The following is a 27,650-nucleotide window of genomic DNA, read 5'->3' on the forward strand; positions in this document are numbered from 1 at the left end:
ATATATTTATACAATAATTAACAAAGCACTTACTTAGGCTAGTCGAGATTGCAGCCGGTGTCTTCGAATTATATTATCGTGATTAAATATTCTATTAGTTCTTATATTCATACGTAGACACTATATAAGAGTCAAAATGAATGATATCGCTTCAACACAATGTGTTATTACTTACCTGATATCGATCTGGAAGCCTTGGACCGAATAAATTTCTATGATTACATATAATAATGTTATTCGGAAAAATCGGATGACGTGACTTACATTGTCGTCTTAAAAATGAAAATACCTCAAGGTTACGTCGATAAACCTTGTGTTAAACAAGAGGAAACTCGAATATAAACACTAAGTATTAAGGTATGCTTTAATGCTTGGCTCTTAAAACGAGTGGACACGTGAGTAATTGTTTATAGGTAAGTTAATTCAACTAAGGTCCCCAGAGAAGCTCGAGATTGTATGCAATTTCAGTCCAAATTGCTGTGTTTTACCATAAGATACTCGGATCCTTATTATTTTTCGTATAATTCAAATTGCTATTGAGGTCCGCAAAGGGGTGCCATCATAAAAGAAGATCCAAATGAATTCTGTGGAGTACAAGCGTGAAAGTTGAATAAAGTACGAAAATCTTCAGGATGTTTATGTATTGACAGATTAGGGCCACTTTATTATTGCGTAATACAATACACTTAAACACAGTGGCCCATAACTTGGTTAACAAAGATTGTTTTTACTTGTCAGATCGAACAAAGGTTAAATTTGTATTGGTTATATTTTGTGGAACAATGTATTGTGGAAGATTATCTTCCACAATACATTGTTTAACCTGCATATGAAGGACTTTACAGAAATCCTTCATACGCAGGTTAAACAGTATAATTCTGTATTAATTTTCAGCAATGTCAAAAAGTTCATAAATAAATCTGCTTAATTATTAATATAAAGTCAAAGACCGATTGTAATTTCATTAAAAAGAACTTTATACATACAAGATATAAGTTTTAAAATAGGGCCTCGCCGCCTTAAAGGCCTCATCTCTCTACTAATTATTACTATTTTTGTTTTATGTCTGTATACACGTAATGCATGTAAATTGCGATTTAATAACGATCCACCTTAATATTTAAGGATAGAGCGACATAACCTTGTAACATATGCTGTATTTATATATATATAATGATTTCCGTATAAATTACATAAGGTAAATAGAAGATAACGTTTTATTAGCTGAGGGAAAGGAATTTATACAAAAATAATCGAGATTTAAAGAGAGAGAATAAAAAAAATTATAAAGACAGACAGGGCCTTGTTTCAAGGAGGGCCTCGCCTTCTGACGGGCCTTATCTCACTGCTCATTAATAATAACTTTGTTTTATACAACACCTTTTAATGAAATCGAGATCGATTGCATTTTTGATTTCCGTGAGGGGTGATGTAGCATCGCGTGCAATTACTGGATAAGCTTCTGTTATAAAGACAATAGAAATGCATTTATAAGGACATAACAATGGCAATAATTCATCATATGACATTTTTAAATTAAAATCTTTCCAAATTTTTTAAACGCCAAGCACCTGAAAGTATATATCTCTGTACTGTACTTTAAATAACTATTAGATTTCTAGTGTTGTAATTTTCTAAATTGAATAATTCATTTTGTGAGATTTAAATCGATAAATTTTATACTTTAAAATTGCTTTTTGCCAGTGAGCTATATCGGTTATAATAACAATAATAAATTCTATTATTACAAGGAAAATTCGTTTCGGTATACGAGGATAAATTGTATAGAATATTAAAAAGTAAATTGGTTATAAACAAGGAAAAAAACTTCAATCCTCGACTTGTCGTATAGTAAAAAATAGTTAATAGGTTAGGTTTAGTAAAAATGGGATTCCATTGGACTTCAATAAGCCATAGGACCCGTATACCTAGATACGTCCCTGGCCTGGTGCAGTAAATTTCTGATTACAATGTAAAGGGCTGATCTAATGTAGACACATTAGATCAAGCTGCAAGTACACGTGTACTTACTTGCTCAAGCTGGAAGACCTGTAAAAGAACAAATTGCTGATCCTGGGATGCCCAGAAGGAGAGCAAAATGAGCAACTTTCCCTGGGTTCCGAGGAATTAAGGGCCCACTACACAACATTTACTTCCTTGACTTTAATGTAACAATTTAATTGGCTGTAGGGTCCCAATATTCACTCGTCTGAGGGTTCTCGTTTCCCTCTGGGTGCCCTTGCCATCAGTAGATTCATATAGTCAATCCGAACAGAACAGTATTGTTGTAACAGTTATTGAAAAACTTATGTAGAAACGATACATTATTCTATTGATTATACAGTTTATTTTTTTATTTTATTAAATAAAAATATAAAAATAACAATAAGCATTATAACAGGAAATTGTTCTATCAAATCATTAATTTAAAATTAAGTAGTAAAAAATCGAATTCCGCATATTACAGAGTAAATGATACATTGAATGGTTGTTTATAGAATAAAGATCATCTGTGTATGAATTAACGAACGGATGCCGTTTCCAAAGAATAAAAACTCAGATTTATTTGTTCGTTTGTTTCGTTGGAATCGTTATTATTAATAATTGCTTCGTCCGAGCTGCAACAGTTACGTTGCTTTACGTCATCGAACAACGTTAAAAGAACGGGAAGAATTATTAAAGCGTTTAGGACAGAGAACAGGACCACCAAGAACACGACTTTGAACAGAGCCACAAAAACGTAAGCTAAAGGATACGCTAAGGGTAACAAAGATATTATTGTAGTTACACTGCCTTGAAATATAGCGTGACCTACCGATTCGATACTGTTACGCAGACTTCGACTTTGTCGATACGCGTAACACAGGTGAACGGAGTAATCGACGGAAAATCCGGCACACATGACTAAAACAATTACAGACACTTGAGCAAGTTCGACGTTCCAAAGGGCCATATAACCCAAAACAGAAACCTCTATAGAGATTATAGAGAAAACAATTGATAAAGTGACGACAGTGTCTGGCATGAAAACGAAGAAAACAACGACGACGACCAATACGACGCTTCCTAACATCTGAGCTGTGAATTTCACACGAAGATCCGCATCGTCTACCCAGAATGAAAAATATACGTAAGGGAATGCAGTAAATGGTAACTGATCGGTAACGACCCTCATTTTCTGTATGACGTCAATTTCCGCTTCTTCGTTTTTGATGGTGTTGGTCTGACAGAAGAATCTGCTTCCTAGTATTGAAGTGTAATTGGCGTCGAACTTGATGTCGTTACGGAAATTTTCGGCAGCAGGATGCTGCAGGAAAATGCGACGTAACAGCAATATGAAATCGTAACTGTCGCTGACGTTGTAAGTGTTTACCACGAGGGACATTCTTTCGTCGTTAAGAAATTCCAAGTAGGATCTCAACCAGGATTGGGTAAGAGAATCTTCAATTAGATTTTCCTCCCTCATCGTCTTGAAAATCTTCTCAATCCTCTTCTGAATCTTTACGTCTGCGTAATTTATTTCTTGGTCGATGACGATTTGAACCCTGTGTTTGAATCGCGAGAAGTGTTGGTAATCGTTGACGTAATAACTCATTAAGTACGAATCGAAGGCACAGGACTGAGAAACGTCGCCTATGACGTCGGTCTGCGTCATCCCCCAAAATCCCACGGAGACGTGAAAGGCGTAAGTCATCAGAACTAAAATTTGTATTCGTCGAAGTGACAGGAGGTTGCCGAGTTGTGTCCACATGGAAATGTCTTTGGTGTTTTCGGATTTCCACACAGAGAAAACGCCTGTGATCCACGCAGGAAACTCTAAAATAAATAAATAAAGACTACAGTTAACCGACTTTTGGGATCTGGCGTATATAGTTATTGAATATTTCTTACTGTTGGGTTCTTCCAAGCGTATGAAGTAGAGGGAATGTCTATTCTGCTTCTCGACGTAACCACAGACGGCCATGCACGCGCCCACAAACGTCAGCTGGTAAACATAACAGAAAATGACGGCGGTCGATGCGTATATACAGAAACACCTGATCATTCTGTAAGGAGCGAATATCCCCGAAGAAAATGCTAGAATATTGGTGAGGGATGTTACAGTGACGGAAACGGCCGATTCCCAATACACGTCACCAATTCTCTCCTCTACGGATTTTCTAGGATCCGTTCTTTTCCAAGAGGCCAAAAACACGAATGCGTCGTCCATTCCTACTCCTAAAATTCAATTTATTATTATTATTTATGAGAAAAATCTAGAAAGAAATCTCTTGCATAATTAGTCTTATTCTACAAGACACTGGTACGTATTGTATTCATATTTACCTAATATGAGGAAAGGTATGGATCCGCTAGAAGCAATGAATGGCACACCCAAGTACAAGATGAAGCCAAAAGACGATGCCAAAGCCATTCCTCCAGATAACAGTGCAATGAGTCCTATCCAGGGTTTGCTTTCGATCCAGTTATTGTGAAGAGACGTGGCTATTGAAAACAATAGAATTGCTATTGTTGCAAATTGCAATCGAGGTAACATTCTGTGCATAATCTTGCCGAGCTCTTCTTTGACGGAAATGGAAGTGTATTTATCCACGTGAATGAAACGAAACGAAGTTCTTGTCAAAGTATCTAGAAACTTGCGTTGCCATTCGTAAGCGATGTCATTATTGTAACTCGTTTTATCGTTTAAATAATAAAACAGCTTTAGAGCTTTGGCACTAATCACGTTGTTTTTCTCGTCGACTCGAACACCCCCCAGAAATAAGCTATTCAGGTGAAGATCAAATATCTTTTCTTTATCCAAAGGATATTTTATCGAGTAATTTCCTTTCTGCATTCCTCTAACTTGATCCTTTAATAAAAGAATAGAATTTTCGAAGCATTTCATGTTATTTTTCGCGCATATATCTTTATATTTTAAGTCTGTTACGCGCGTAACGGTGACGTTTCGAACGATGCCGTCTAATTGTAGTATCTCGTCGTATAAATCTTCTCGAAGCACGGATCCTTGGTCCTTGGCCGTAACTAGAACAATGGCTAAACAGGGGATTCTGTTCATTCTTTCCATGTTAGCGTTGGAGGATAAATCCATGGGAAACAACTTTTCTATGGTAACCTCTTCTTTAGAATGTCGTGCGTTAAGGGGTGCGAATAAATATTTTAAATCGTTATTTTCGCGCCATCTTTGAAGTCCGGTTGCCAGTAATATCGACAGGAATAATGGAATCATAATAAAATAACTCCAGTTTCTAGCCACGCACATTCCCATACTTCGAAATTTTTCGGATAAAATCTTGCTGCAATTCACGCTCATGATTTTTCTGCAAGAATGACGGCAAAATAAATAATGCAAAATCTACAAAACAATCGATTTAACCGCGAAATACCTTGACTAATTTCATTCCGAATTATTTCAACATTTGGAATACCTCCAAGTGTTGAAATAGAAACACACCTTGTGTTAGTGAATCAAAGAAATTAAGTCCCGACCTCACTCTATCTCTCCATTCCCTCGACCTTTTTCACAACCAAAATTTAATAGAATTAATGCCCCTTATATACAAGTTTCCGTGCCAAATTTCGTTTCTTAATCTTCACCCCATCCTGAGGTATTAAATAAAATAGGATCGCGCGCGGTATTTTTTTAACTTGATTTTTATTGTTAATCTGTGCCCATCGGTGGCCGAGTGGATAACACCACTAAACACTGGAAGTGGTGATGAATTCGCACCCGACTTAAGCCCGGCCGCGTGGAGTTTTCCGTGTTTCTTCAAGCACCAAACACCTAATTAGGGGGCGGTTTCTCCACAGAAAGTCACCGGCAGAGTGATGCGTTGCCACATCCCGTCGATCTAATCCTCTTAATTATTATTGCATAAAATGCCGTTAATACAGAGCGCACGTATGACGTAGCCTACCTGTACGAGTGCGAAGATATTGTTTCGTTTCTTAAATCTTCCCAGACGATCCTCTTCAACGTGAAAATCCGTAATTTATGACGGTTTTTTTCTTGGCCGTACTTCACAAATTCAATACTGAATTTCTGGTATTGTTTCTTATAATCGTCGAAGCTTACGAGTCTTCTTTATTTCTAACAATAGCATTTAGGGAAATTAAAGATAATTTTCTTTCTATTGATCTTTTGTCCTTGGGCCAATAGGTACTGTACCTGTACCACTCGAATAAGTCATGTTCCTAACAATAGCGTAACTACAACAGATATAAGGAGGGGGCCCGAATTACAACGTGCAAGTTTTCATCCATTTGCAAAAATTTCTGGCTGGTTTCAGACGTCATTTAACAATACAAATATTAGTGTACACAACCGGGGGGGACGTCCGTACGCGTAATTTCCTAAAATATAGTGGTGCCTCGTACCTCGACGCTCGTACCTCGACGTTCCAGAGTTCGAACCGTGGATTGAATGAAAAAAAAAACTGCGTAAATGCCATCTGTTTTGCACCCAAGTTGTTTCTCGCTCTGTACGCTGAAGCATCTCCTGCGTTAAGCTGGGTGTGTTTTCGGCGATTTGTTTGATTATATATAAAACCTCTACCTATAGACACTGGACACATTTCGTATATCTATTGGCTATAGAGGTTTTATATATAATCAAGGTATATAGGTAGACCACTCGAGAAGTGTGTGAAAAGCAACAGAGCCTAAGAGGAAGGTAGTAGTATGGACGATCGAGGTAAAACAAACCTATCGCATGTGTGTGTGGTCTGGGAGCCGCGTTAAAGTGGACCACCGAAAGATCGCAAAAACTCCTCCTATTGTGGATAAATGGGAAGTAATTGGCTGGTGGTATTGTCTGCGAGAATGCCAAACAACTGTATAGTGACGTTAAGAAACGGGACTAATAATTCTTCACTGAAGTACAGCAGTTATTTATTGTTTAGGATATTTAATTGTTATTTTTATCTGTGTATTTGTTGTTTAGTTTATCGAAATAGGTATCTTTTAGGGTCTGGAAACGGATTAATTGGGCTGCAATTTGTAAAAATTGTACACCTATAAATTCCCACTGTCGTTCCTTAATCTGGAGAACGGAGTTAAATAGATAAAAGCCGAGACCAGGTATGGAAAGATTCGGGGCAGGAGGCTCCGATTAACATTATACGAACTTCCGGTCCAAACAGGAAGTCACGTTTTTTCAATTCAAAAATCTCCCAAAGGAGTTACAATAGTTGAAAGGCACCATTCTATGATGTATGAGGCAAGCCACTACTAATTTGAGGAGAGCACATACTTTAAATGCAACAAATTAAAAATTGCAGCCCGGCATTATGACGGTCACGATAAAATAATTGCTCGTTCACTTTCCATTATTTCTAACAGGAAAAATTGATTCAAACTTCTTTAATTCGCTTCAGGAGCACCAGGGTATTTAAATTGTTCTTTGTCTTTGGGTATTTATCCACTTATTAGCGTTGTCTGAGACTATTGTTTATGTGGAGATTGACGTCGTATTAATGGATAATGATTGTCGATGCGATTAACAATGACGTAAATTGTTCGTTTTCGAATAAGACACGCTTGATATAACGTATAAGTTGTAATTTCTCGTGTTTAAAAGTTCTTGATATATCAATATTATGTACTGTGAAAAAATTATTTATGCGTAAATGTAACAAAACTGATGTTTATTTAAATATAAGGGCACCGTGAAGAAGTGATAACTTAATCACAGATAGATATTTGTCAACAATATATCCGTTTGATTTCAATTAAATATTCTTATGTACAGTAACATTTACAAATTATCCTCACTGGCAGTGAACGCTTTCGAGTCAACAAACAATTCAAACACCTCTCTTCTGACTCAGCCACTGTTCGATCCTCGCTTTCAATTCTTCTGCGGGTTGCACGTTGTCCATTGTCAATGGACTGCGGTTGAAGGGGTCCGTCTGATCGCTGAAATAAACAAATACTTTTAACCTTTTCCCAAAAGTCGGTTAACTCGATTTAACCAATTTTTGGACCGCTGTGTATTTTAATACTTTACCTCAATAAATGACGAGCGATGGTCGCTCGATCTACGTAAATTCCGGACGAAGGAAGTCTGACCGGATCTCTCATCACTGTGTTCATAATGGGGTCTAGGAATTCGTCGGGTGCGTCTTCCATCGTTTCCTCTTCCCTACTTTGTTCTATCGCCAGTTGCTAAGCCACGTTAAACAATACGACGTTATGAGTATAGTGTACAAGTTACACTTATGCTAGTTTAAAATGTAACTTACTCGAATTTTGGAGGCTAATTCGTCTAACTTGGTGGCTAATACTACTTGCCCGATTTTCAACAGTACGGCGTGAGCCTGAGGAAATAGTTCCTCGCTGTAGGATCTGCCATCTCTACTCACTGCCAAATTAAATGCCCTGGCTGCTTTGGTGTCTCTCGAGCCCAGATGAAGATATATTCGACAGATGTCTCTCACCAGTTCCTGGGGTTTAAATTCGTATTCTCTCAAATCTTTTACTTTGAAATTCTTCTTCTGAGGTCCCACCTGAAAACAACAATTTTTTTTTTTTTAAACATTTAACAATAGTGGTTTATCGGATTCGATCGTTTTATTCCGAATATTATAGTTACCAAATTTAAGAGGAAGTAATTAAGCATGGCGGTTATGCGGTCGACGATGGTGGGATGACAGAAAATGGAGGTGATTTCGGAGGTCAGCCACTGAAGGGTGTGAATGGTTTCGTTGCTCATGACGTTGTGGAATCTGGCCAACAGACCCATGTGCTGAAAATTTGCCTCGTTTTGCTGTCGTGTCATGGAAGGTAGGGAGGCCCATTCTCCGTTGTCCCTTTGTTGTTGCTGCTCTCTCAACTTGCTCATGTACTTTGTTTAGTAAACAGAGGCAATAATTATGTCAAAGTGTAAATTCTTACTATTTTGTTTCCTATAAGTACGTGTCTTATATGTAGAGATAAATTATTGGGGTCATTCGAATGAAAACAAGCCAAAGGAAATTGTGACATTTTGGCAGGAAATGTAGGTGATAACAGGTGCTCCACACTGAATATTTCAGGTATTATCTTGCCAAATTTAAACGGGAAACACTCTGGCATCCGGCATTTCCGGGGTGTGATGCCATTTGTCAATGGTTTAGATGGCAACTTGCAAGTTCTATGAATAAGAAAGTGACCGTTTGGTGTCACAATGGGATAACTGTCTTAACAGTTGCAATAAAAATAACTTACTAATACACCCTTTAGCTCATTTTTATTTGAATGACCCTATTTAGACTAAAACATTTGGCAATTAAACTAGATTAACGCACAATTATAAGATGTGAAGTAAGAGTTATTTTTTCAGAGTGGTTTAAAACTTACCGACAGAGCTTCGTCTAATAAAAATATAGCATCGTTAATTAGAAGATTGATGAACCTTAAAAACAATGGAGGATGAGCCGATTCGATCAGTTCTTCAGCCTCCTTGGCTAATTGCTAAGATGTTATGTTGAATTTTTTAAATTTAATTCTTTTAAATGTTTCAAATTAACTCAAATTTTACCTTCATTTTCTCTTTGTGTACATCAATGCCCCAAATGTAATCTAAAACTAAATACATTGGTCTTCGATACTGAAATTTCTCTTCAAAGGCCACGCTCTGCCCTGTCATTTCGATGCTGACGAACACGTGAAGCAGAGTGGGTACAAGCTCCGAAATGTATGGGTGCTCCTTAAATAAACGCTCCCTATAAACGCTGAAAATTTAAATAAATTAATTAATTACAGGATTCGCTAATATTAAACTTAACAAATGCAGGAAAGCTCTTCACATTTTAACTTACACACTTATATTAGAAATACAACAGATAAGATATATCCTTGGAAGACATTATACAAACAGTATGGTCCATAAATATTCAATTTCTGTCCTAAAGCACAAGAGATTAATACATACATTGAATAAAAAAGTATGATCCATTGATATGTATTAAGGCTTTAGCAGTCCTACAATTTTTAGAGAACCACAGAAATTCCTCTTTTTTGACTATTTTGAAGGATTTAATTTACTAATTGTAGCTGTATATTCGTTCAGTGAATGGTTGTCTCTTTAATCCGAATATTTCTCTCGGTAGACTATCTTACAGCAAGTCAGGTCCAGAAACTCTTATTGTATTTTCAATTCATATGCATTTCAAACTGGTTTCATTTTCCAGTTCCTCTTCAGTGCTCTACAATTACAAATACAATTACAGAATTAAATGCATATGAATTGAAAATACAATAAAAGAGTTTCTGGACCTAACTTGCTGTAAGATAGTCTACCGAGAGACATATTTTGAAGGAGACAAACTAAAGTTTCAATTCCAATTTGGAAAATACAAAATAGTCTTGAGGGAACAAATGTGGTGAAAGGAGTGATAATGAGTAGAATTTCTTGTGTGTCAAAAGTTAATGCATGCATTGGATTGTCTCCTGAAATTCATATAGTAAAACTTTTTTCCTTCCAGTACAAATTCTTTGTGAACTGCAATCAAAAAATGATAATCATTTTCAGTGCGACTTTTCAAATTTCAATTTTAAAGTTCTGAATGAATTGACGGAGATGTCTCACCAACCCATTCAGAACTTAATTATTGTTTTGAAACTGTAAACCACTTACAGTGTCAAAAGAAATTTTCCTTTGCATCTGCCATTGAGTTTATCTTGTCAGGGCATCATTCCAATCTTTGTGCTTGTTTTTGTCCCACATGCCTTGACAAACGAACAAACTTTCCTCTTCTTCAAATCATCATAAGATAGCAATGGCTTTGATGTTCAGTCTCAGTTATCATCTGTGATGGTGAAGAATGATCAACAAATAACTTGGCAGCAGCAACATTTTCTTTTGTTGAAGTCAATAGTAATTGGCAACAAATGCTCTCTCATGAAATCATGAATACACAGACACAATGAGGCTGTCTGGACTGTTATATGCAGTATATCAATTAGCCTTTAATCCCTTTGCTAATATGTAATACAAATATTAGTACATAAATTTATTGATAGTGCATAATCTTATTGAAGGGTTAATATTTGTACAAGCATATTTTATTGTAATATGCAATGTTGCCATTTTAGTCTTTTTAAACTAGATATAGTCTTACTTTTGAATTTAGTTTACTTTTCTATGTAGTTTTTTCTAGTCTTTTTTGCAATACATTTTTACTGTGTTAAAAATTTTTTTCATTCCATGATTTACAATGTTACCAACTGCAGCATAACTATCAACTTATACCATAATTTGTAGATAGATTTCAACAGTAACTTATGCTACACTGAGTAACATAATTTTACTGTTTTAGTAATTTTTTTTTGAGTACAAAATCCAAAACAAAAATAAAGTTTTAATTGAAGCAAGCAAGCAAGCTTCCCTGGTATCAACTCAAATTGATAAATTGCTGAAACACATCTTGTGAAGAAATGATTTGCCCATTTTGATAGAACTAATAAAACGGCATGTTGTGATGGAGGCAGAATTTTAAAATCTGATCTAGAACAGGAGATACTGATAGTCAAAGGTCATCCCCATGATAAGTCAATGGGAAATTTGTCATTGTAAAAATGTAAATAAATGAACATGTGCTACACAACATTAGAAATATAGCAAAACTCTTGCCAATTTCTGTTTTTTCCTTATTTATCTCAAAAATTGATCATGTATACCTTAATCCATATACCTTAAACTATTATACCTTGTATAAATTTTTTCAAAAAGCAATTAATAACAACAGTACAATCCAAAACTCAATATTAGTCTATAAAAGAAGTGAATTGGAATTTTTCCCAATTTTACAGGTTTATTTTTGTTATAAACAGGAATATTTTAAACTACATTAATAGTGGTATGTGTAAAATGTTCCCACCACATCAACTTTTATTAAGTAAGTTAAGAAGTTTTAGAACAAAGCTAAGAATTAACTGCTTGTGTAGAGTGACAAGTCACTTTAATTTAGTGCCCTTTAATAATCTAAAGTGAGTTTAAAGCTGTTGCTGTGTTTCAATCAGGGATGAAGTTCTCCTAGTTTAAATTCATTTTAAATTACACTTTGCAAAATCTGCACCCTCTTCTGTGTATATATCTGGCTTCTTTTTTGAAAAAGTCAAGTTAAATTTTATCCATCCTTTACCCATCCTTTACCAATAAACTGCCTAGAGTTTTGGACCAAAAACTTTCAATTATAATCTATTGATGTCCAAAGGCATTTGTATGTACAGTGCAGTCAAGGTGAATTATCAAATGATATAAAAAAAGAAAAGCTGATCAATAATCACTGGTGCAAAAGTTTTTTTCAAAATTAATTTAATTAAAATAAACATTCACAACAAACTATCAATGGTTTTTTTTATTAACTTCCAAAAGTACCAATAAAGAATTTTTGACAGGCATTTAACAAAAAACAAAGCTAAGTGCTATGAATGTGTTATAAATACTTTGTTTGTTTAATTTTGTCTGTTTGTCAAAATCTATGCATCAGTATGATCTAGACCCTAGGTGGGGAACCTGCGGCATCCGCGAGGTTCTTGTGCGGCCCTTTGCCACCTAGTACAAAAATGGTAGAGTTCGTTTCAAACAACTATTGTACATCAACGCCATGACAGTTGCGCGAAAAATCCCGCCAAAGATCTTAGTCTTATTGTAACATGACGTCAGAATACTAGTCTGAAACGGACTCTAACACGCATGAGCGAGGCTCTGGCCCACAGACCATCCGTTTCAGACTTGGACACTCAATGTTAATTTTTTAAAAAACTGTTTAAAAAGCGCTAGCAGCGCCAACTACCTTGTCTAAGAAGTAAACAAAACTCGGTTTCAGATCTCCCATTTGAGTGTCACACCTTGCTTTGGCTTCTCTGACTCGCATCGCTTCCCTGTTGCGATCTTCAGCAAACTGTAGTTAACAGTGAGTGCTTATAACAGTTACACGGTTTTATTGTATTTCTAGAAAGTATACACTTTGTGAAAGATATTATTTGATATTCGTTTTTTTATCCATCATGTCAAATAGTAAGAGAAGAAAATTAGGTGATGAAAACAGAACATTTAATGTAGAATGGGAGTTAGATTTTTTCTTTACTGCTGAGAAAGATAAANATAATTTAAATTGTTTACGAATTTTTAAAATTAATTAATGTATTGTCATAATTAATTTTGAACATTTTATTATTTTGTGTTAGACGGAAGAACCATTATATAAATCATACATGTATTAGTTATTACAACTATTAATTTATTGGTAAAGTTAATAGCTGTATAAATAACTGCTATAATAAATGGAACACTAGCTGACATATTAATCAGACTAATAAATATAAATTTTTGTTTATTCGGGTTAATATAATAAGAAATACAAATAATAGGAAAGCACTATAGAATTGTATCTGTCTATAATGCTTTATCAAGCGTACGACGTTATACACTTTCATAAATTTTGTTTCTTTACGTGTATGATACAGTTCATCAATTGTTATTTCATCACTCAGTAATCGAATTTAACTGTTAGTGATCAAATTACTTTCATTATTTTTACAACATTATAAGACGAAATTTCTAATAATTAAAGAAGACTTTTACATAGCTTAAAATACAGTAAATTTTAAATTTAAATTGATTTTTAGTAATATAAATAGAATCAAAACTTGCGTTACCAACCGCTTGGACTTATTAGAAAATGATATTGTAGTTAAATAAGTTTAGTTTATTCTATTTTAGATACTTATATAGCAGCTAAATTTAAAAAAAAAGAAAATTATTTCAGATTCATAAAATTATTTAAATGTATAATTTTTGAATTTATTTTTAAATAAAAAAAAATTCTGACAAGTTGATTATGATGAATGTTTGGGTTAAATAAAAATTTTGGAACTAAAATTGTATAGAAGTTTTCGAAACCACGATAAATATTGTATTGTGAAGTAATATTGGACGATTATAATGTTTGTTTCCAGAACAGAATACCCTACTAACATCTTTTTAATATCAGAACACATTTAATATTTGCACGTTTTAGAAAGTTAATTCGATTTTTATTAGTTTCGCCATCAGATAAGCATATTATTAAAAACGTAACGCCATTTTCTCTATTGTATATTAAAGTTTTTATTTTATTTTATTTTTTCTGTATAGAGCAATAAATTGTTAAATCTATAGAAAAACTATAATAATTTCCCAAAAGTCACTTTCTTAGGTCAAGCAGCTTATGCGGCCTCTCTTATTGCTGCCTAATTTAAATGTGGCCTCTAATGGTAAAAAGGTTCCCCACCTCTGACCTAGCTAATCTGCAGATTAACTAGGGTGATCCGTTAAAGCTGCGAAAATTATTCAATTTCTCAAATTACCTAGGTAATCTGCAGATTATCTAGGTAATCCGCGAATTACCTACTAGGCACTCGGTAAAGTGAAAATAAGATCTTTGCTGGAACAACAGCAACGTTTCTGTACGCTTAAATTAACATAATGTTATTTATTTAANTTATTTTTTCTATATAATGCAATAAATTGTTAAATCTATAGAAAAACTATAATAATTTCACAAAAGTCACTTTCTTAGGTCAATCAGCTTATGCGGCCTCTCTTATTGCTGCCTAATTTAAATGTGGCCTCTAATGGTAAAAAGGTTCCCCACCTCTGATCTAGACTAACTAAAAACCCTTGGGCAATGAGCCAAGAAAAATGCCTCTAAGGGAAACAGGACCAATTACCAGTGTTCAGTGGTTTTATCCACTCACCCACTGGTGGGCACAATTACCCTTCTTCCTTGATTTATTTCTTATTCTTATGTAAATAACATGGAGTTACCTACAACACATATAAAGTATTGGTGTAATATTTTAATTTAATTTACCTGGGTGTTACTTTTCATTGTTTTTAAAATGGTTTAATGGATGTAAAAAGTTTGGTTTATTTTCAAAAAACAAAATTTAATCACAATTCAGCAACAAATGCAGTTTTTGTTGTTGTTATAACTCAGCAACTGTTGCTAGATGCATTCAGAAATTTCTACTACTTAATTAGCACATTGGCCAATACATCACTTCACTATTGTTCTGACAAAAAATTGAGTTGTAAACTTATGGACTACCCTGTGTATACCATTTTTCTAGAAGGCAAATTTTGGTTTTCTTATATATAACATAATAGGAATTTTTCAACAAGGATGCTTATGGGAGTATTAAATAGTGTATGAATCACAAAGTTAGTTTGCTTTCAAATTTACTTTTGAGTTTGAAAGAAAACTTAGATCAAGATTATTTTTATCTTAATTTGCATAATTTTACCATGGTATTAATGTATTATAATGTTCTCCCTCTTTGGCAGGCATTAGTGCTTCTAATAATTCGGACAGTCTGGCTCTCATATGGGGATTTTTCATTCGTTCTGGACTTCCCATAAACACCAGGACCAAAGTAATCAAATGATCCAAAACTGCTCCAGAAATCTGAACAAAAACAATTTTTTTAGATAAACAATTTAAAAATTAGTATCAAATTGTTTGAAAAATTACCTCAAATGTTTTTGAACTAAATCGATGAATGAATAAAACACAATCAGCAATATTCTCAATAATAAACTCTGGGATGGTGCGAAGATGACAAGGTACTTCACTCTGTAATGGTAGAGTTAGAGATTTAAACTGCGAGTGATCAAAATTTGTTGCCACATTTATTAACCAGGTGGCAGTCGCTATGTGGAACTTCAGCATGGAATCCAAGGTCTGTGGTTCCAGAAGGGCAGCTTTCACAGATAAGAATTTGGTCATTCCTAAAAATTGAATTCTATTTTTGATTAGTTAGAAGCTTTACTTCAAAATAATAATAAAATTTAGTTAACCTTTATCCATGTTTTCCTTAATTCTCTGAACTACATCTGCAGATTCCCCACCCTGAATTCTGGCTTCTTCATACACCCTTTGAATTCTGCCCAATTCTTGGCTCAATTTAACTAAACGCTCGTGAACTACGTGAAATCCCAGAGCAAGAGCACGGTGAGTGGCAAAAAAACATTCCGTAGGAAAGTTATATTTTGTATTCTGAACATCTGGCAATTCATTCTCTTCGGAGGGAATGACAAATGTTTCTTTATTTAAATCTAAATTAATTATTTTTGATTGTCAACAGTTTCACTTAATTAATAATACAATTTATAATTCACTTCAACAATTTGAAAGTTGATTACAATTAATTAATTGGATATGATAAGCCAATTACACATACCTTTTAAGTGAATAGATCTTTCCCTGGCATCTTCATTGTTTAAAGCACGAGCGGCACAATACGTTGGATTGATTTTTAGAAGTTTGGGAGAGAAAGGTTGGCTGAAAGGACTACACAGCTTTAGTAAAACAGCACCAAAATTCAACATGAATCCGTCGGAAGACTGAACGATACCAAAGATTTCGGGCAGCTGATTGTTCCAAAGTTTTGCTCTATCTAATAAGAAATAATGAATCTCAAGATTAAAATCTCAATATTATAAATATGTTATAAATCTAATGTAATTCAAGTATTTGGAAATATTTTGACATAAATTTATTGCACTTTGCAACAGAATTAATAACTGCTGATGATAATTTTCATTAAAAGATAATATGAGAGAAGGATAAACTAATGAAAATCTAGTTTTGCATAAACGTACTGTATATAATATACAATTATAGCATACTACGATTATACACCAATAATGATCACACAGGTATCAATCAATCAGGCATTGTGCATATACACAATACCTGATTGTTTTATCTTTTTACCATATATAATCAAACAGACCTCAATATATATACAGTCAAACCTTGGGTTTTGAACTTAACTCATTTCTAAAGGTTGTTCACAAACCGAAACAAATTTTCCCATAATCAATATAATATTAAAGCAAAATGTTCCATCACTGCCATCTGAAACCAAAACTTCAAAAGTACTGTAAATAGAGCAACTTTGACTGCCTGGATGAAATATCACCAAATCAATCAACACTGACAACAAGTACTGTACTTTGTCTACACTTTCCGAAATATTATGTTTCAATTTTATTTTCAGTGTAAAGGTCAGTTTTAATTATTATTTTACTATTTTTTCTTTTAATTATTTTTAGTGTAATTAACTGCTAACTAGTATCAATAAATATTAATATTCTTATATATATATATGTTAATAAGTTTTTGTCATTTAATTTAATTTAAGCATATTTAAACACAAATTCTTGAATGCTTTTTATATTATGTGAATGTCAATTAATTAATTTGATTTAAAATTGATTGTGGCATGTACCAAAAAAGAGAAATAGTACCTTTCCCACATGCACACTAAAATGTAATTTAAATGGCAACGTCGTCAATGATTTGTATTGTGATGTAATCTTGGTGTCAGTAGTCCTGTCATTGATTGGTTGGGCTGTCAACTTCCTATACTTCCTCACATTAAAGAAAGTTGACCATCAGTGGCTGGCTCTGCCAAGTAACTTGTTTGGCAACCAGGACAAAACAAAAAATTCAAAATTTTGTTTGTAAACTGAGGTTTTACTGTACTTGTACATTATATATAAATAATATTAATTATACTATTTCCCACAAAAATTAGAGAACTCTTTAGTATCTGCAAATCACTGAAAATTACAATTTTGACTTTCAAATTCAAATTTGTCACAGTACATTTTCAATTTCAAGTGTTATTGCTTTGCATGTGTTTTTCTGTTGTCTTTTTGTATTTTTTAAACTTCTTTTGGGCTTGTTATTATTGGGGGTAGGGGTAGAAATCAACTACCTGATGGTATTTCCAAAATTCAATATAAAATAAGTAAATTTTCAACTCAAATGATTATATTGCCTGAAGCTAGAAATAATATGATACATATTCAAATTATCAAGAAAGACAATCTGTTCATGTTAATGACATGACTACACAATAAGATGATAGTCTATAGCTATGAAGAATCAAAAGTTGAGTCTGATCTAGACTGCCATAATTAATCAAGGACAAATAGACAATTGGAACAATTCAAATGAGGGTCAGATCGATCTATAAATGGATTAAAGTGTGGCTGGTGACATAGTTTTAACACGTAAATATCTTGCGTTGACAAATAACTTACAAATTGATTACTCTATCCATATTCATGATTAATTTGTAACTTATGCTTTAATTTGGAGATCATGTTAGGATACAATATTTAAGTTTTCTATCTTTTCTCTTAATATAGCAAAAATTCTACATACCTAGCAACTGTTTGACATCATTATAACAGAAGAAATGAAATAACATTATTTCATTTATATCATTGGGATTTTAAACTAATTCAAAATACAAAATAGTATTTAAAATAAAATGCTGAATTTGGATCTGCATTTAAACTTGCAAAATCACTCCAAAGCAAGTTATAAGAATTTATAGTAATGGACAAAATATCTGGCTATTTTTGAATCTGGCAATCTGTAGTACAGTAGTATTTCACTATGCAGCTGCTTTTTTTTGTTTTGGTAGTGTAAGAGTTGCACAATGTCAGTTCCAGATTGACTGTGAGTATATAGTATATTAAAAACAGTTTAATTCTTTACTTTCCATTGTTTATTTTGTCTGTGTCCAGAAAATCAGAAATCTGCACCACTTCCAGTCCCAAACTTGCCATATGCTTAGTCCAATACTGCATAATTATTGTTAAAGATTGCAATAGCAAGGAATGATAATTTGAGAGCGAATAAAACATTTCTATGACCCAAAAGTGATATTTTCTGATATATTTGTTTTGGATTTTTGATGTGTATAGGAATAGACAACACATTCTTTTACATCCTGATTTTAATATATATATATACATCAAATAGCCATGAAACTTATATTGATATTTGGCTATATAGAACAGTGAACTGATTTATATTACTGTTAAACGTTTTTAGAATATCTGTGTTATAAATAAGTGAAATGAATATCTTGTATAAAACTATTCTGCATATTATTAATACAAAAATTAACTTTCTATTAAAAACCAGTTAAAAGAAGAAAATTACATAATGTGACAATAATAACAGTTTAGCTTACATAAAAGAAAATTAATTTAATGTTAATCATCCTTTACTGTTTTATTTCAAATGTGTGTATGTATTTGTACTATGAGCAAATCAATTTTTAAATTAATATCACTTAAATAGTTGTTTAGTGATTTTAAATGTAATAAGAGAGTTCTCATTAAACCTCAAAATTTCTACACATACTCTCCATACCTGATATTTCATTTGGAATGCAATTGAAAAAATAAAATGTAGTTTTTCAGTGAGTGAGATGTGTTTCCTGATTTAATGAGGAACTTGTATTTTTGATTGGAATTAAAAATTGTGATTGTTTTTACCAAATAGTTTATACGACAATAGTGGAAACTGGCAACAAGCTTCTGCTTACCACGTAGTGGTTTGAGGAGATAATTATGTTAATACCCAAAAAGTCTCCTTATACACACGATATAATTGGAGTGATCCATTTGTATCATGTGTATAAGGAGACTTTTTGGGTATTAACATAAAGTTTTGAACTTAATATATCTCTCAATAATTAGAATGACTGGAAGAGGTGTTATTTGCACTAGGTATGACTGTTTTAATTACAAGATACAAAGTGATCGCAAGTTGTTTTACAGATTCCCTAAAAACAAACAAGTATAAGTAAATTAATAAGCAATTTGATTGTTTTCATTTATATGAACATTCCTCCTTTAAAATATTATCATCATTCAACATATGTATTTTCAGATGCACTCAGTGGATTATTAAGATCAGAAGGACTGATTTTGAAAACAAAAGAGCCAGAATATTTAAATAGAAATTATGTCATGTGTTCCAACCATTTTACAGAAAAAGATTTCAAAAACAAAAATCTCTTAAGCCAAGGGCATATAAAATTGTTTATTTGTTCACTTAATATAATTCAATGGTGTTTTTTTACCTATTTTTTTTTGTTCCTCTCACTGAATTAGAAGTTTACAATCTAATATTGAACTTATCACTAATTGTCCACAAACAGATTTTATTTAGTTTCCTATCATTGCACTTAACTAAAAACTTGTTTTACATATGTTACAGGATCTGGCCTGGTACAGTACCCTCACTATTAATTTATAATACCAAACCCAAATAAAACTAGAAGAACGTTCAAATGTAGAAATGTATATCAAAACATGATTGAACACAAATATATCATGTCATATATGTGTTTTAATTTAATAAAATTATATTAAAACCTCCGATTTTAATTTTAAAAATCTGACTCTTATTGCATTTGATTTGTTTTATTGCTATTATTTCTTCCTTTAAATCACTATCCATCCACATTTCCTACTAAATAAAATTATAATTTATGTTTTAAGATAATAAAATAAAGACAGAAAGATGCAAAAAAAAAAAAAATGCAACAAAGTAAATATTTTATCAAGTTTTATTAATCTGTGGTGTTAATGTTCTAGTCGAACCGCTAGATGTCACTAGTTTTCTCTAATGCCGCTATGGTACATGCTAATTCACGAAGGTTTCCACTATTGTTGTACAAACTACTTTTTTACTTTCCTGACTCTGGTAAGAAATGATCCCCAAGATATTTACATTTTTGGAGTCAAAATTGTCATTTTTGGACTCAGGATCTTAAAACGTTGAGAAATGCAAAAAAAAATTCAGGGTTTTTTTTGGTGTGTGTGTAAATTTTGGTGGTTAAAGATTGATGGGATGGGAAGATAGACGGGGTCATGTGTCATATTCTATGTAGGGTCATACTTAATGATTCTACTCATTATTAGCATTTACAACTTTTTATAAAACTCATCCCCCACTCTCAAAATAAACTTTTTGGAATAAAATATCATAACAACTTGCCACATGCAATTTTAAATGTTACTGAGAAAGTTAAGCAACTTGTTGCTTGATTTTTTAGTTTGGAACTTAGTTTTTCCTCTCTCATAAAATGTGCTCTCTGGAATATATTTAACACATTTATATCAATTACAATGTGCTTTGAAATAAAAATATCTGTAATTATAATACAGAAGAATTTGATTATCAATAGGGACAGGATTTTTCTGGAAGGCTATTTCACATAACGTGCATAAAAACAAATTTTGGGTGATATAGGACCCTTAATTAAGGAGTTATAAAAATCATATTTGAAAGGCCAGAGAATACTTCTCATAATTTTGGAATAAACTGGATCAAAAATATAGAAAATATTTCAAAAAGTAGTACTAATATACTCCTTAACTAAAGAACAAAGAATTTAAAGGAATCCTAGAGAAATAGTGGAAAAAATATCTGATGAATTGACTTTAAGAAAGGATTACTTGCCAGAGATGTATGCCAAATGCATTGAGTCAGTTTAAGACAACCAAACATTCTTTCCTTTGAGTTTAAGTGTCAATGAAACCACAGCTTTATTGGAAAGTGTGTAGTAAATGTCATTGTTGGAACACTATATTCAGCATTTAACACTGAGAAGGAGGCAGATGAGGAAACATTTTTAATTCATATATCATTTGTTGAGCAAACTAATCACTTAACCACTGCCAAACAGTTAATGACACAATCAATATTCATTGTGTCATTAACTGTGTTTGGCAGTGGAATAGTTTATGGCCAGTGGGAATCCAATAAGAGAGTGTGCTGCTTTTTGTAACAGCACACACTCATTTTGCAGCACTCTTTATGATGAAAGCAGGAAAGTTAATGTTTTTATCTGAAAATGCTTCATACTACATGCATGGATCACTCATTAAATTGTGTCTGTTAAAAAAAGTACTTGAAACATTAATAAATTAATCTTAAGTATGAAAAAAAGTGTCCGTGAATGTGCATTCAAGAAGATAGGAGTTTATAGAAGATATAAAAAGAATCATTTCAAGATTCAAACTGGATGATGCAATGAGCATAGAAGATGCCCAGTTATTTTAGAAAAAGAACTAATGAACATGAATTAGCTTTTATCAAAACAAATTTTGAATTTCTTGAAAAATGCTATAACAACATTGGAAGAAAGGATGCTATTGTGTACTGCTATCAGTTTGCCTTAAAGTGTTGAAGAGAAACTATGAAATTCAAGAATCAGTAGCTAAAAAAATACACAAAAAATGTATTTTTATTTAAAACAAATTTGAAGAATGGAAAGATACTAAGGAGTTAGCCAAAATAAGAAATGAAAAAGGAGACTTGATTCTTTCCCTTTCAGCTGTGAAAGTAGCTTCATTCATTTTTGTTCCTGCTATTTCATGTAATGGCAAAAGAAGTTTTTCATGATATGCAGCATTATTAGGGAGAAACAGAACAAACTTTACAACTGAGAACTTGTAAGCAAAATTTTGTTACACATTGCAACCAATTTTGTAAATAAACTAATATAAGAGAAAAAAATTAATCAGAACATGTTTGAGCTTATCAATTTTTTGAGAATATTTTCATGATTTCAGGGAATATAGGTACTGTACATATCTTCAATTTTTAATAACATAATTATCAGCCTTATCAGTCAGATAATGTTTATTAGATAACTGTGATTTTAGCAAGTCCTAAAACATGTTAAGTGAATTTTATCATAATCAGAGTTTGTTATGTTTATTTATATCTAAACTATCTTATCATGCTATTGGTTGCCAATAGTGCTTCAAATGTTTATTATTGTATTGCAAACAAGTAAATTACTATCATTTCTTACTTCAATCATATGCTAAATAAATTACTATTAATTAATAACAACAGTTATTAAATTATCTTCAGTTATACATTTATTCTTATAATTGTTAATTCTTTTAAATTACAGGTAACCCCCGTATAACACGGTAGTTACGTTCCAAAAAATTGCCGTGTTATGCGAATCCGTGTTATACGAAACAAAGAACTAATACGAAAAGAAGGGTTAGGTTCCAAAAATTAAAAAACATGCTAGTATATTTTCATAATTAAGATAAATATCTTCATAAAAATTTTTTAAGTGATACATATTAATATAAATTAAACAATGTTTTCTTCGTCATCACTAAAAACACTATTAATTAACCGAGAGCATTTTCTTTTTGGCAAGTTATCCTTATCCTCTGAGCATTTTTCTGCATTATCTTCAGATCCATGCTTTATCTTTTGCAAAAAGTATGTAATTTTAGATTGCTTGCTTCTAGTTAAAAGGTCTTTATAAATTTCCTTATATGGTGCTAAGCACTTATGAAGAATAAAGCAAGTATGGAATAAGGGGAAAATATTTGGCAACATCAGAAGCAGAAGCGTCGCGATCTGGCAACATTGAAACAAGTTTCGAGAAGGACCACGTGTATTGACAGAAGGCAAGAAAAGAAAATTTACATACTTAAATACTAATAGTTCATGAAAATAATAATTTTCGTGAACTATTATTACTTAAGTATGTAAAAATTTATTACATTTCATGTTGTACGAGGGTTTTACCCAATTCTCGAACCGTGTCAGAGTGAATCCGTGCTATAAAAGTACCGTGTTATACGGGGGTTACCTGTAATTAATATCAGAGTCAGTGGAAATTTTGGTTTTAGTCTTATTAACTGACTGATAATATTAAGCATTGTATTTTCTAATTATTTTAATACAATAGAATCTGCCTGTAAGATTATTGAAATTTTTAATGACAGCATATACATTTTAGTTCTTATGCTATTTCTTGTGAGTTCTATTTTTGTTTAATCACTGATAAAATAAAAAAACAGCTCCTCAGTAAATTGAATATACTGAAAATGTAAATTACCATTATTTGCTTGAAGACAACAGCCAATCCACGTAAGTAATTTGTGTTTAGTTTCTGGTGACTGCCTCAGCAAATTATAAAATATTTGATACATTTCTTCAGCAATACTGGAAAGTGGCTAAAATAAATAAATTCTCATTAGTAAAATGTAATAAGCATACAAATTAACATATATGATGCCTGCTTTCATTTAGATATTTCATACACACAAATCAAATTATATACGAGGGGAACCAAAAAGAAAACCCAAACTGAGAGTGCGCTGCCATTCATAGATGTAGCAGAGAGTTTTCCCATTACCTTCACGAAACAACTGTGCAAATGGTGTCAGTTTGTAGGTTTACATTTGAGCATAGTGTTGTGTTTCTCTTACTGTTATTTTGTTCCACCTGCGAAGTTCTGGGAGTCCTTCAACATCTCGAAACGATGAAAATGTTGAAAAAATCCGCCAAAAAAGTGTTAAGACATCTGCGAGAGGATGTGCGAAGGAAACGCCTGGAACTTTGGCAATCAGGTGACTGGTTCTTTCATCACGAAAACACCCCCCGCACACATGGCCTTACGAGTGACTCACTATTTGGATGGTTGGGGATGGCCTGTCGTTCCCCACCCTCTGTATTCATCAGCCCCATGAGACTTTTTTCTGTTTCTGAGAATGAAGAAAAATGTAAAAGGGAAGCGTTTTGATGTTGTGGAGGCTGTAAAAACAGTTTTGCTAAGGGCACTGGACGATATCAAGGTTGAAGAGTTCCAGCGATGCTTCAAACAGTGGGGAAAAAGACTTCACAAGTGCATTGCATCTAATGGAGACTACTTTGAAGGTGACTGAAGAAATTTTGTAAAAAAGTTAACCAGATTTTTTTGTACAAAAACTATTATTTTTGGGTCCCCACGTATATGTATATGACATGCATGTCATATACATATGTATAATTTGATTTGAATTATTTTGAATGCCAAGATTTTTATTAGATTTATATGTATAAACAAGTAAAAGACTGCATAAGAACATTCAGAAAAGAGAGTAAATATAATTAATATGTTAGTATTTCTCAAAAATATATAAAATCTAATTCACACAAAAAAGAAGTAACTTACCATCCATAAATTTTGTTCAGTAATGCTGTGTTCTTGTGCACTGTAGAGAGATGGAGTGTTAAAAAAATCGTAACCATCTGTTTCTTTACGAGGCAAACAGGATATACTTAATGGAGCACCTAATAAACTACTCTGGTATGCTCTAGCACTGCCCAAATCAGATGGAATGCTGTACTCAATCATAGCCTAATAAAATTAAAATAAATGTGTTTGAATACATTGTAATGTCTAATTTATTTGAAGCCAGAAAATCACGTAACGTATGATGTTACATAAACAAGGGTCAGTTGCTTGGTGCCAGGCCTGGACTTTTGTTTGTGTTTTTTGCCCATTTAAATTTGTTCAAACATAAAAGATTGACTAATGTATGAAAAAAACCCAAAATAAATACTAAAATTTAATTCTTTTTTTGATGCATAATCATTATATAACTGTCTATATACAATATTTAATAGTAATAAATACAAAATAAATTGGTAAAAACAACAGTACAGTTTGTAAAATTCAATGATAATTTTATCTAATCAAGTCCAAAACCAACAAGTCTGTACGAAAAAAAAAACTTTCCTGACACTTAAACTTAGTATAAGATAATTCTAAGTTTCCAAGTTTATCTCCACAGAATCCATCAATATGAAAAATGGACTATTTACAAAATTCACAAAAAAGTTTTCTGATCTAACTCGCCTAACTGTCACACCAAAAGGAAAAATTCATCTCAAAATCTTTGCTTGTCAATCACACTCACTCAGGAAGTTCACTTCATCTGTCTTTGGTCTTGTTGGGTCTTTTATATTTACTGGTATGATGTAACAAACAGCCAAACCATTTCAACTCATTTACATACTTATACTAACAATTGTTATTAACTTTTTCCTTTGCAATCTTTTGACATTTGTCTTTACCAATCTTTACAAAAAAGATTATTTCTGAATTTTAGAACCAGTCACAATTGGGATTAAGAGACCATTCTTTAATTCCTATTTGGAAATCACTCAATTTGAAATGCTATAGTAGCTTGGTGACATAGGCGGTATGGGTGTCAGTCATGGTAAGACTTCTTTTTTTCAAATTTAGACTTTTCTTTTTCAGTTGGGTGTGAAGCTTTTGTTCTTTAACAAAATAAAACATCTTCAAAATAAAAACAACAAGAACAACTAAAAACCCCAAAATAAAAGTAAAATTTGGACTCTACTCTTTACAATTTATATTTTTTGTTATATTACATAATTTTTTCCTATATTTTTTCTTTAAAAAATTAGTATTATTTTGATGATAACTATATTTGTCTTAAAAATTTTTAATATAAATTTATTTAAATATACTAAATCGTATAATTTAAACTTGTAAGATGAAAATTAAACAACAAAGATAAATTAAAATAAAGATAATATGAGTTGCTTAAAGTTTTAATTACATCTCTCTTTTTATATTCATATTAATCTTTATTTAAATACATACATGGAAAAATAAAAAGTTTATATCAAGCTGTGCAAGATTAAGCTCTAATATACATTTCAATTCAATTGGAATATGGATATGTACTACTATCAAACTACTGAACGAAAAAATTTATGTGGAATCTTAAATTATAAATCAATATAACATTTATTCTTCATAACTTGCAGCAATTTTATTTAATATTAACTAATTGATCTGTGTATCTAATTTTGTTTAAAGATTTCAAAGTATTCTTAATTTAAGAGAGTTTATTAAACAAAGTAACATTTATTTTTCTTTAACTCCAACTTCTAAGCTTAACTTCCTCCATTGTTATAGAGATTCTTCCACCAGATAAAACTAATGTATCAATTTTCTTTTCAGAACTAACCACCAAAATTCAGACTGGTTCAATTATGAGAAAGCCAATCTGACAGAAAATATGCTGACTGACTATAAAATGACTATGTTGAGGGAAGGAGTATGAAATTTTTGCTAATTACCAGGTCCAGACAGTTTCTCTGTATAGATTTTTATGAACAGTGTATTCCTATTATAATCACATCTAGTTCTATGCTATATCTAGTTAGTTCTATGCCTGACAATTAATTCAGGGAGAGAATTATGTCTGAATCAAATACTTGGATATTAAATATCTAGAATAATTGTGTGTACATGGACAGAGCTCTATTAATAAAAAATACTTATGATTTGTATCCAAGTGTTGTTATTTTCTGTCCCTGACTCTCAACATTGATTGTTAAGAAGGCATGTCTTGTATTATGCATGAGTAACTGTAAAGGTTTACATAGCCAACTGCTTAAGCCTGACCACAGACCTCACATAAACAACCAAGATAATTACATAGAATAAATAGTTTGCTAAAAGTGTGTATCAACATTTATATTAAAAGACTTAAGTTAATATTGAAAAGAATAGGGGGCGTGACTTGACCGTGAGCGCTGCTGGTGACTTTGTTTCTACACCTCGACGTGAATCTAGAATTTAGTGTATTTTTTCAATTTTATTATCTGAATTAATCAAAAGTGTTTAATACTAATAAGAAATAACCAAGTTCGAGGAAAATTAATAATTAATAAGTATGCAACGTTCACCAAAAAAACGTGGTAGGCCGCCAACTAATAGAAGCAAACCGGAAAGCAAAAAGACGCAACCAGGTACATCTAATTTCAAGCTTATAACAGACTACAACTTATCAATGGATAAAGAATTACAGGAATCGTCTACGGAATACAATGGTTCACATATGGATATATCTAAACAAAATCTACAAAGTTTTTCAGGTGAGTCCAATGTAATTAATTCATCTACTCAAATAAGCTCAAATGACACTTTAACAGCAGATCTATGGAATAGGATATCTGAAT

General features: G+C 32.3%; 3 protein-coding genes across 4 annotated transcripts in view; all 3 read right to left on the reverse strand.

Moving 5' to 3' along the window:
- Positions 1-2,409: 2,409 nt before the first annotated feature.
- Positions 2,410-4,900, reverse strand: LOC111634904 (patched domain-containing protein 3-like). The gene is made up of 2 exons (XM_023379739.1): positions 3,892-4,900; positions 2,410-3,816 (listed from the first exon to the last, which is right to left on the reverse strand). The coding sequence occupies exons 1-2, from the start codon at positions 4,208-4,210 to the stop codon at positions 2,522-2,524; spliced, it is 1,614 nt and encodes a 537-aa protein (XP_023235507.1). The 5' UTR covers positions 4,211-4,900; the 3' UTR covers positions 2,410-2,521.
- On the reverse strand, positions 4,286-5,314 carry LOC111634700 (patched domain-containing protein 1-like). Its single transcript, XM_023379540.1, has one exon. The coding sequence runs from the start codon at positions 5,312-5,314 to the stop codon at positions 4,286-4,288; it is 1,029 nt and encodes a 342-aa protein (XP_023235308.1).
- A 2,315-nt stretch (positions 5,315-7,629) lies between these two features.
- The window catches only part of LOC111634891 (ubiquitin conjugation factor E4 A-like), a 44,040-nt gene continuing 24,019 nt past the window's right edge, over positions 7,630-27,650 (reverse strand). For both annotated transcript variants that reach the window (XM_023379732.1, XM_023379734.1), the window contains 12 exons: positions 24,823-25,008; positions 23,725-23,842; positions 16,210-16,425; positions 15,827-16,084; positions 15,501-15,757; positions 15,274-15,434; positions 9,521-9,713; positions 9,340-9,453; positions 8,594-8,845; positions 8,244-8,507; positions 8,009-8,166; positions 7,630-7,917 (listed from right to left, as the gene is read on the reverse strand). In XM_023379732.1, coding sequence (XP_023235500.1) covers positions 7,806-7,917; positions 8,009-8,166; positions 8,244-8,507; positions 8,594-8,845; positions 9,340-9,453; positions 9,521-9,713; positions 15,274-15,434; positions 15,501-15,757; positions 15,827-16,084; positions 16,210-16,425; positions 23,725-23,842; positions 24,823-25,008 — 2,289 coding nt within the window. In that variant the 3' untranslated portion in view covers positions 7,630-7,805. The remainder of the gene's footprint in view (positions 7,918-8,008; positions 8,167-8,243; positions 8,508-8,593; positions 8,846-9,339; positions 9,454-9,520; positions 9,714-15,273; positions 15,435-15,500; positions 15,758-15,826; positions 16,085-16,209; positions 16,426-23,724; positions 23,843-24,822; positions 25,009-27,650) is intronic.

This window comes from Centruroides sculpturatus, unplaced genomic scaffold (assembly GCF_000671375.1).
Source record: "Centruroides sculpturatus isolate CEXI.00-Female unplaced genomic scaffold, Cexi_2.0 scaffold135, whole genome shotgun sequence".
Taxonomy (NCBI): domain Eukaryota; kingdom Metazoa; phylum Arthropoda; class Arachnida; order Scorpiones; family Buthidae; genus Centruroides; species Centruroides sculpturatus.

Coding starts and splice junctions, on each gene's coding strand:
- LOC111634904 (XM_023379739.1), bottom strand. CDS start 4,210: ATGGACGACGCATTCGTGTTTTTGGCCTCTTGGAAAAGAACGGATCCT. Junction 3,817..3,891: donor ACGCTTGGAAGAACCCAACA/GTAAGAAATATT, acceptor TATTTATTTTAG/AGTTTCCTGCGTGGATCACA.
- LOC111634700 (XM_023379540.1), bottom strand. CDS start 5,314: ATGAGCGTGAATTGCAGCAAGATTTTATCCGAAAAATTTCGAAGTATG.